This window comes from Sebastes fasciatus, chromosome 22 (genome assembly GCF_043250625.1).
Source record: "Sebastes fasciatus isolate fSebFas1 chromosome 22, fSebFas1.pri, whole genome shotgun sequence".
NCBI classification, from domain to species: Eukaryota; Metazoa; Chordata; class Actinopteri; order Perciformes; family Sebastidae; genus Sebastes; species Sebastes fasciatus.
In genome coordinates this window covers 14,817,863-14,828,188 of record NC_133816.1, presented here as the reverse complement: position 1 = coordinate 14,828,188, position 10,326 = coordinate 14,817,863, and the positions used below count along the sequence as shown (strand labels likewise).

The 10,326-nt window shown below is 40.2% G+C and overlaps 2 protein-coding genes across 3 annotated transcripts in view; one reads left to right on the top strand and one right to left on the bottom strand.

Annotated features, from left to right (window-relative positions):
• Positions 1-230: 230 nt before the first annotated feature.
• Positions 231-10,326, bottom strand: part of LOC141761205 (C-type mannose receptor 2-like) — a 16,521-nt gene continuing 6,425 nt past the window's right edge. The window contains exons 6-9 of the mRNA XM_074624537.1: positions 9,449-9,556; positions 869-1,222; positions 691-782; positions 231-455 (exon numbers count right to left, since the gene is read on the bottom strand). Of these exons, the coding sequence (XP_074480638.1) occupies positions 327-455; positions 691-782; positions 869-1,222; positions 9,449-9,556 (683 nt within the window). The 3' untranslated portion in view covers positions 231-326. The remainder of the gene's footprint in view (positions 456-690; positions 783-868; positions 1,223-9,448; positions 9,557-10,326) is intronic.
• LOC141760607 (snaclec echicetin subunit beta-like) lies at positions 7,989-10,264 on the top strand. 2 transcript variants are annotated; one of them, XM_074623528.1, is made up of 5 exons: positions 7,989-8,095; positions 8,217-8,597; positions 8,697-9,047; positions 9,134-9,225; positions 9,465-10,264. In XM_074623528.1, the coding sequence occupies exons 1-5, from the start codon at positions 8,005-8,007 to the stop codon at positions 9,591-9,593; spliced, it is 1,044 nt and encodes a 347-aa protein (XP_074479629.1). In that variant the 5' UTR covers positions 7,989-8,004; the 3' UTR covers positions 9,594-10,264. The 2 variants fall into 2 exon arrangements, with proteins under 2 accessions (XP_074479629.1, XP_074479630.1); XM_074623529.1 differs by lacking the exon at positions 8,217-8,597 and having other exon boundaries at positions 8,027-8,095.

The window sequence follows — 10,326 nt, the reverse complement described above, 5'->3', positions numbered from 1 at the left end:
AGTCAGAATATTACGAGAAAAAAAGTCGTAATATTACTAGAATAAAGTCTTAACTTTACGTTAAAAAAAGAAAATAACACGTAAAATGACTACTTTATAATATTATGTCTTTATTCTGATTATTACGACTTTTTTCTCGTAAATCTTTGACTTTATTATTATAATATTATGACTTTATTCTTGAAATCTCAGATATTGTTTTTTCCCTCAATGTGGCCCTAATACTCCGTCGTACCAAGTAGCTCTACATTTTATAGCACATATAATGCATGTTCACCATGGGTTTCTGATAAGCCTATAAGCACAGCTAAAGTTGGGTTTAAATTTCAGAGCTCCGTCTTTTTTCTTTCTTTCTTCTGAGAACTTTTCCCTTCCTTGAAGAAGACCTTCCCATCAGGCTGCTCTCTCCATTTCAGGGTGGCTCCCGCTACTTTGGTCTCCAGTCTGTCCTGGAGCTGGGAAACACAAATGGTAGTCATTTCAATAGACATCAACTTTGTTTGGAAACCCAGAGAGGACGTGGATGATTTCTATATTGTATAAAAAATGTGTAAAAAATTGTATTATATAATAAAACAGTCTAGAGATAGATAGATAGATAGATAGATAGATAGATAGATAGATAGATAGATAGATAGATAGATAGATAGATAGATAGATAGATAGAGAGATAGATAGATAGATACGTGCCTTTTTCAGGATGTCTGCTTTCACAGCAGGGTCATTCAGATCCAGAGAGGAGTCCTCCGGCTTCATCCTCAGCCTTACTACCTGCCTGTTTGCTGTTGCAGAATGAACAGAGAAATGAAACATTAGTTTGCTGTGGTATTACTTTTTTGATACCATAAAAGGACAGTAAATCACTCACCAGGGATGCTGTAGCAGACAAACGGTAATCTCCTTTCACAGTCAAAAGCCTTCCATTTTCCTGATCTTTGCAAAGCTGCAACAGCACATACATGTGTCAATGAGCCAAGTGGGTTTTTACCATAATCCCAGTAGCTGAATTTGTAGTTGCTACCATCAGACCAATTCAAATTGGGATCTCTAAGTAGGCCAATCCATGCCCAGAGGCCACTCCACACCAAACTCTGGATCTCCTGGTTCTCAGTGTCGTTCCTCGCAGTGGCCAGGTCTATGAAGTTCTCCCTGCAGTACCTCTGAGCACTGGACCAACTCATTCTTATATTCACAACAACAAATTCAGGATCCAGCTGTGTTCCTGCAGTTAGGGTTGGAGGGGGGAGAGAAGGAAATGTCACACACTGAAATTCAAAATAAAACTTTTTCAAGATCAAAACATGCCTCGTTAGATCCTCACCTCCGTAACAGATAAATGGATATTTAGCATTGCAAACAAAATCCCACCACCTTCCATTATTTTCAGTGCCCACACAGAACTGAACACCTGAATGAAAATTTGGTTCATTGTGAAAAACTCTCCAGTTCCTGTATTCAGACCCAGTCCCTCTGTAGCCATCAGACCACCTCCAGACGATTGCACTTCTCAGACCAATCCAGACTTCAGAGCTGTGGCTGGAAGATGAAACAGTGTTTATAAGTTGGTTCATTTCTTCAGTGTTTTCAATGCTGGCCAGGTCTGTGTATGTCCGTCTGCAGTAGGAGGCAGCTTCAGTCCAAGTCTTTGAATCAGCAACATAGTGGTACTGACGGAGAAGGCATATGGAGGGGATGATCCACCCTATGAGGAAAACACCATCTCTTAAATATAAGGTGGTTCAAACTATTACAGCTCATAGTATTACAATACTCCACAGTAATAAGCACTGTTAGACATCACAAATATCAGAGAATTCACTGACCTGAGAGACTCAAGACACCCAGCAAGATCCTCTCCATCATCATGCTGACCTGTGGACTGTGTGTCTCAACATGTGACCCCAGCTCTTTCATTACTGTTCGTAGGCAAATCTATGGAAATTCAAGCGCAGCTTCTCTTTGTCTTCCAAAGAACAACGTCAGAATCAGTAGATTCAGCCGCTGTTTTTTTCCTGTTTCCAACTTACCGTCAACATTGTTATTTTTATACCGTGACCACAATCGTTCCCTGACCTTAACCATGTGGTTATTATGGTAAGCAAGACGACAAAAGTCTCCTAACCTTAACAAAGTGCTTATTTTAACCTTGAACATGATGTTTCCATAAATCTATCCAGCCCCGGTAGCTCACCTGGTAGAGGGGGAGTCCTTATCACAGCGGCCCGGGTTTGAATCTGACCTGCGGCCCTTTGCTGCATGCCACCCCCTCTCTCTCCACCTTCAAAACTCTCACTCTCACTATCAATAAAAAAAAAGATGAAAAAGTACCAAAAACTATTTAAAAAAATACAGAAAGTGTAAGTAAATGATTAACAAACTATTTAGATGTACATATATGCATGCATTTATACATATAAAAAAATGGCTAGTGATGTTTTATAAACACTGCAATTCATGATTAATTCAGGTAGTTACCATACATGCTATGACTTTTTATGTGGTTTCATAGTAAACCAGTCATAGTATAGTATGTCATAGGAAGTGGGCCTAGACCCTAAAAAGGCACTGCATCACTTTTTCTCTACTAGAAGGGCACCGTAGAGGTCAGGGCATCGTGTTCACCGAGTCCACCAGTGCCTGGAATGATAAAACAACAAAACGAGCCATTTGGTTTTATTCTAATCATGATAATACCCTTCTGTGTATATTGTGGCAGCTGTTTTGCATTGTGCTCTGCTGATTCGTCTGAGGCTGCACAAATTTGTTTTCTGCAGTCACACACCTACACATTCTCTCAAACTCTGTGATGGTAAAACAAAGAGCTGGCCAAATAAGAAAGAGTTTTTTAGAAGTCATTTACATCTTCTCTGGGCGTATGAATGGTTCTGTGTTGCAGGATAGATTTTAGAGACTTGCGTTTTTTAGGATGTCTGCTTTCATAGCAGGGTCATTCAGATCCACAGAGGAGACCTCCAGCTAGAGGGCACTGCATTTCCTTCCCTGGAAGAGCCCCTTAGAGGGCATTGCATATTGTTTTCTCCATCTAAGGCAGGGGTCAGCAACCTTTACTATCAAATGAGCCATTTTAGGCAAATAAAAAAAAATCTGTCTGGAGCTGCAAAACATTTGAGCATTGTGATGAAGGTAACACAGTTTATAGTCTAAGTATATAGTATATAAGTATAATGCAGTGAGGACCAAAGTGCAAATGTACTACGGAGTATTAGGGCCACATTGAGGGAAAAAAATCGGAGATTTCCAGAATAAAGTCATAACTTTACGAGAAAAAAAGAAAATAACACGTAAAATTACTACTTTATAATATTATGACTTATTCTTGAAATCTTTGATTTTTTTTTTCCCTCAGTGTGGCTCTAATACTCCGTCGTACCGTCGTACCACAGACCTACAACAATGATAAATAAAAATAAAAAATGTAAACAAAGAACAGTTATTCATTTCCATTTTTAAAAATCCACAGGGAGCCATTTGGAGAGGGGATGAAGAGCTGCATGTGGCTCCGGAGCCGCAGGTTGCTGACCCCTGCTATGGAGAAACAGGGATCCTCTAGGGATGAATAAACAACATAAATGCAGAGTTGAAATGTGTGTAATTAGTGAAGTATTATTATTGAACCTCTGCTGAAAGAACATATTTATTTTTAATATATATTTATATATATTTTTTCATACAGAATATATCCATTGTTCCTTCAGCGACAGGCTGCTCCACCCAAAGTGTGTGAAGGAGCGCTATCGCAGGTCCTTCCTTCCTGCAGCTGTCAGACTCCACAACCAGCACGGCTCCCAGTAGACCACAACCAACACGGCTCCCAGTAGACCACAACCAGCACTGCTCCCAGTAGACCACAACCAGCACTACTCCCAGTAGACCACAACCAGCACTGCTCCCAGTAGACCACAACCAGCACTGCTTCCAGTAGACCACAACCAGCAATGCTCCCAGTAGACCACAACCAGCATTGCTCCCAGTAGACCACAACCAGCATTGCTCCCAGTAGACCACAACCAGCATTGCTCCCAGTAGACCACAACCAGCAATGCTCCCAGTAGACCACAACCAGCACTGCTCCCAGTAGACCACAACCAGCATTGCTCCCAGTAGACCACAACCAGCACTGCTCCCAGTAGACCACTTACACACCAACAAACTGACAATAACCTGATATTTTCAGGTGGAATTTCATTCATTCATTCATTCTCACTGTGCAATATCATTTTCCACTTGTGCAATTTTGTTAATAGTCTGTTTATTGTCAACACTGTATATACTGCTCCTATTTTTATATATTTTTTCCATTGTTCCACATTAAAAGCATTTGTTTAAATGAGGATCTGTCTGCAGGACAGATAATAATGCACACAGTGCACTTTCATAGACTAAGCTACTGGAGTTACCCTGCACTATACTCATTTTTAACAGTCTGTTCTGCACTATATTCACTTTTTTATTAGTCGTGTATCACAGCTGTTACCCTGCACTATATTCACTTTTAACAGTTTTCTTTATCGCCTTGTATTTTTATATCTGGTATATTTTTTTGTACTTTGCACTATTAACTTTATTACTGCCTTTTTACTAACATGTTTTGCACTATGGAACATGTCTCTGTTTGCCCTGTTACCAGCCATACCTGATCCTCAGCCTTCATCAAGTGTGTCTTCAGAAATACACCACTTGTTGAGGATAGACCACAGAAAGCTGAGGAGAGAGTTGTCTCAGGAGATTAGAAAGAACATTATAGACCTTCATGTTAAAGGTAAAGGCTATAAGACCATCTCCAAGCAGCCTGATGTTCCTGTGACTACAGCTGCACATATTATTCAGAAGTTTAAGGTCCATGGGACTGTAGCCAACCTCCCTGGACGTGGCCGCAAGAGGAAAATTGATGACATATTGAAGAGACGGATAATACGAATGGTAACCAAAGAGCCCAGAACAACTTCCAAAGAGATTAGAGGTGAACTCCAAGGTCAAGGTACATCAGTGTCAGATCGCACCATCCGTCGCTGTTTGAGCCAAAGTGGACTTAATAGAAGACAACCGAGGAGGACGCAAATCATAAAAAAGCGAGACTGGAATTTTCCAAAATGCATATTGACAAGCCACAAAGCTTCTGGGAGAATGTCCTTTGGACAGATGAGACAAAACTGGAGCTTTTTGGCAAGTCACATCAGCTCTATGTTCACAGACGAAGAGATGAAGCATCCAAAGAAAAGAACACTGTACCTAATGTGAAACATGGAGGAGGCTCGGTTATGTTATGGGGCTGCTTTGTTGCATCTGGCACAGGGTGTCTTGAATCTGTGCAGGGTGCAATGAAATCTGAAGACTATCAAGGCATTCTGGAGCGAAATGTGCTGCCCAGTGTCACAAAAGCTTTGTCTCAGTCGCAGGTCATGGGTCCTCCAACAGGATAATGACCCAAAACACACAGCTAAAAACACCCAAGAATGGCTAAGAACAAAACAGTGGACTATTCTGAAGTGGCCTTCTATGAGCCCGGATCTAAATCCTATTGAACATCTGTGGAAGGAGCTGAAACATGCAGTCTGGAAAAGGCAACCTTCAAACCTGAGACAGCTTGAGCAGTTTGCTCACGAGGAGTGGGCCAAAATACCTGTCAACAGGTGCAGAAGTCTCATTGAGAGTTACAGAAATCACTTGATTGCAGTGATTGCCTCAAAAGGTTGTGCAACAAAATATAAAGTTAAGGGTACCATCATTTTTGTCCAGTCCAGTTTCATTAGTTTGTTTTTTAAAATGATTCTGTTGAACCATAATTCAAAAACAATAGCTGATTTTCATTAGTTAATTTTCAGTAAATTTGTATTTATTATTACTTTTGTCAGTTTCAAGTTATTTCAGTGACCATTGTGGGTTTTTCTTTCTTTAACGGAAGGGTACCAACAATTTTGTCCACCTGTGTAACAATCCATTAGATTTTTGGTGGCGATCCGGATCATGATCCGGCTTTGGGAATTTGTTTTAATAACTCCGCTCAGCCTGTGCCTAGTTGACTCTGAACAGCACAGGTGAGCCCAATCAGCACACAATCAGTGCTTCTATAAGTAGGAGGTGTAATGGAAAATTCCATTGTATGTAATGATGTCTCTTTATGCAACAGTGGGAAGTTACTGTCTGTGTGCTCTTCCCTCATGTAGTGGAAAAGTACTGAGTGTTGACTTTTACTGGGACACTGTCTGAGTAAAACAACTCCTTTTCTCACAGTCCCTGTTGTAGATTTCTATATAGTCACAGTGTAATAATCTCCTGCAGTGCACTCTTCTGCAGACTTTGTGTGACTCTGTATAACCAGTGCCTCTTCTTGCAAGAATAAAATACAACAAAGACATTTCATCTCTTCGAGATCCTTATTTCAACGTTCATTAGGACTCATCTCGGAATATTAATTGAATTTCCATTACAGAGGTGAGGAGAAGAACATGTCTCTGTTTGCCCTGCTACCAGCCATACCTGATCCTCAGCCTTCATCAAGTGTGTCTTCAGAAATACACCACTTGTTGAGGATAAAGGGGAAAGTCATCTCAAATAAAGTCTCACTTTTGGTGGAGTTTCCTGTCTCTCTCTCCTTAATTCCAGTTACCTCACGTCCAATACTCAAATGTCCAGAGTCTCCAGCCCTCGCCACCTTAACACAGTTTTCATAGTGACTCTTTCCCCAAGAAAACGTATTCTGTGAATTATCCATTCACCCTCATTGTGGACTGGATGCAGACTTATCAGAGACAGGTGAGTCAAAACCTGGACACCAAAACTATCTGTATAGAGAGATACCACTAGAGGTACATTTCTCTTTAAGTACTAAAACTGAGGATAAAGCCGGAGGACTCCTCTGTGGATCTGAATGACCCTGCTATGAAAGCAGACATCCTAAAAAAGGCAAGTCTCTAAAATCTATCCTGCAACACAGAACCATTCATACGCCCAGAGAAGATGTAAATGACTTCTAAAAAACTCTTTCTTATTTGGCCAGCTCTTTGTTTTACCATCACAGAGTTTGAGAGAATGTGTAGGTGTGTGACTGCAGAAAACAAATTTGTGCAGCCTCAGACGAATCAGCAGAGCACAATGCAAAACAGCTGCCACAATATACACAGAAGGGTATTATCATGATTAGAATATAACCAAATGACTTGTTTTGTTGTTTTATCATTCCAGGCACTGGTGGACTCGGTGAACACGATGCCCTGACCTCTACGGTGCCCTTCTAGTAGAGAAAAAGTGATGCAGTGCCTTTAAGGCTGCCTTTCCATTGAAGAAAACGTGATGCAATACCCTCTAGGTGCCCTTCCAGTAGAGAAAACATGAGTCAGTGCCTTCTAGGGTCTAGGCCCACTTCCTATGACATACTATACTATGACTGGTTTACTATGAAAACTACATAAAAAGTCATAGTGTGTCATAAATAAAGTCATAGTATGTCTGGTACCTGAATTAATCATGAATTGCAGTGTTTTATATTTTTTATATGTATAAATGCATGCATAAATGTACATCTAAATAGTTTGTTAATCATTTACTTACACTTTCTGTATTTTTTGAGTAGTTTTTGGTGCTTTTTTGCATTTTTTTTTATTGATAGTGACAGTGAGAGTTTTGAAGGTGGAGAGAGAGGGGGTGGCATGCAGCAAAGGGCCGCAGGTCAGATTCGAACCGGGCTGCTGTGATAAAGACTCCCCCTCTACCAGGTGAGCTACCGGGGCTGGATAGATTTATGGAAACATCCTGTTCAAGGTTAAAATAAGCACTTTGTTAAGGTTAGGAGACTTTTGTCGTCTTGCTTACCATAATAACCACATGGTTAAGGTCAGGGAACGATTGTGGTCACGGTTTAAAAATAACAATGTTGACGGTAAGTTGGAAACAGGAAAAGAACAGCGGCTGAATCTACTGATTCTGACGTTGTTCTTTGGAAGACAAAGAGAAGCTCTATTTCCATAGATTTGCCTATGAATAGTAATGAAAGAGCTGGGGTCGCATGTTGAGACACACAGTCCACAGGTCAGCATGATGATGGAGAGGATCTTGCTGGGTGTCTTGAGTCTCTCAGGTCAGTGAATTCTCTGATATTTGTGATGTCTAACAGTGCTTATTACTGTGGAGTATTGTAATACTATGAGCTGTAATAGTTTGAACCACCTTATATTTAAGAGATGGTGTTTTCCTCATAGGGTGGATCATCCCCTCCATATGCCTTCACCGTCAGTACCACTATGTTGCTGATTCAAAGACTTGGACTGAAGCTGCCTCCTACTGCAGACGGACATACACAGACCTGGCCAGCATTGAAAACACTGAAGGAATGAACCAACTTATAAACACTGTTTCATCTTCCAGCCACAGCTCTGAAGTCTGGATTGGTCTGTACAGTGCAATCGTCTGGAGGTGGTCTGATGGCTACAGAGGGACTGGGTCTGAATACAGGAACTGGGACCCCAGATACAGTGAACCGAATTTTTATTCAGGTCGTGAGTTCTGTGTGTTCACTAAAAATAATGGAAGGTGGTATGATCAGATTTGCAATACTAAATATCCATTTATCTGTTACAGAGGTGAGGATCTAGCGAGGCATGTTTTGATCTTGAAAAAGTTTTATTTTGAATTTCAGTATGTGACATTTCCTCCTCTCCCCCCTCCAACCCTAACTGCAGGAACACAGCTGGATCCTGAATTTGTTTTTGTGAATGAAAGAATGAATTGGTCCAGTGCTCAGAGGTACTGCAGGGAGAACTACACAGACCTGGCCACTGTGAGGAACGACACTGAGACCCAGGAGATCCAGAGTTTGGTGCCGAGTAAAGACCGGGCATGGATTGGCCTATTTAGAGATCCCAATTTGAATTGGTCTGATGGTAGCAACTACAAATTCAGCTACTGGGATAACGCTGTAAACCCACTTGGCTCATTGACACATGTATGTGCTGTTGCTATGCAAAGTTCAGGAAAATGGAAGGCTTTTGACTGTGAAAGGAGATTACCGTTTGTCTGCTACAGCATCCCTGGTGAGTGATTTACTGTCCTTTTATGGTATCAAAAAAGCAATACCACAGCAAACTAATGTTTCATTTCTCTGTTCATTCTGCAACAGCAAACAGGCAGGTAGTAAGGCTGAGGATGAAGCCGGAGGACTCCTCTCTGGATCTGAATGACCCTGCTGTGAAAGCAGACATCCTGAAAAAGGCACGCATCTATCTATCTATCTATCTATCTATCTATCTATCTATCTATCTATCTATCTATCTATTTATCTATCCATCTATCTATCTATCTATCTATCTATCTATCTATCTATAGACTGTTTTATTATATAATACAATTTTTTACACATTTTTTATACAATATAGAAATCATCCACGTCCTCTCTGGGTTTACAAACAAAGTTGATGTCTATTGAAATGGCTACCATTTGTGTTTCCCAGCTCCAGGACAGACTGGAGACCAAAGTAGCGGGAGCCACCCTGAAATGGAGAGAGCAGCCTGATGGGAAGGTCTTCTTCAAGGAAGGGAAAAGCTATCAGAAGAAAGAAAGAAAAAAGAGAGAGCTCTGAAATTTAAACCCAACTTTAGCTGTGCTTATAGGCTTATCAGAAACCCATGGTGAACATGCATTATATGTGCTATAAAATGTAGGGCTACTTGGTACGACGGTACGACGGAGTATTAGGGCCACATTAAGGAAAAAACAATATCTGAGATTTCAAGAATAAAGTCAAAATATTATAATAATAAAGTCAAAGATTTACGATAAAAAAGTCGTAATAATCAGAATAAAGACATAATATTATAAAGTAGTCATTTTAAGTGTTATTTTCCTTTTTTTCTCGTAAAGGTAAGACTTTATTCTCGTAATATTCTGACTTTATTCTGGAAATCTCAGATGTTTTTTCCCTCAATGTGTCCCTAATACTCCGTAGTACATTGTCTCTTTGGCCCTCACTGCATTAGACTTATATACTATATACTTAGACTATAGGCTGTGTTATCTTCATCACAATGCTCAAATGTTTTGCGGCTCCAGACAAATGTCTTTGTTTTCTTTGTCTAAAATGTCTCTTTTGATAGTAAAGGTTGCTGACTGCTGCTCCATAGGAATCCTCAGTTGTTTTTTAAGCCGTCCCGTTAAATTGTTTTAGCTCTTAAAGGTTTTAAGGAAAATGGCAATTAACCTCTTTTGTTGGAATTTTTTTTTTTCAAGAATTAAAAAAAAAATCTGACAATCCAACTGTTTCAGCAAGTTATTATTAAGTTATTATTAAGTTATTATATATTAAGTACACATCC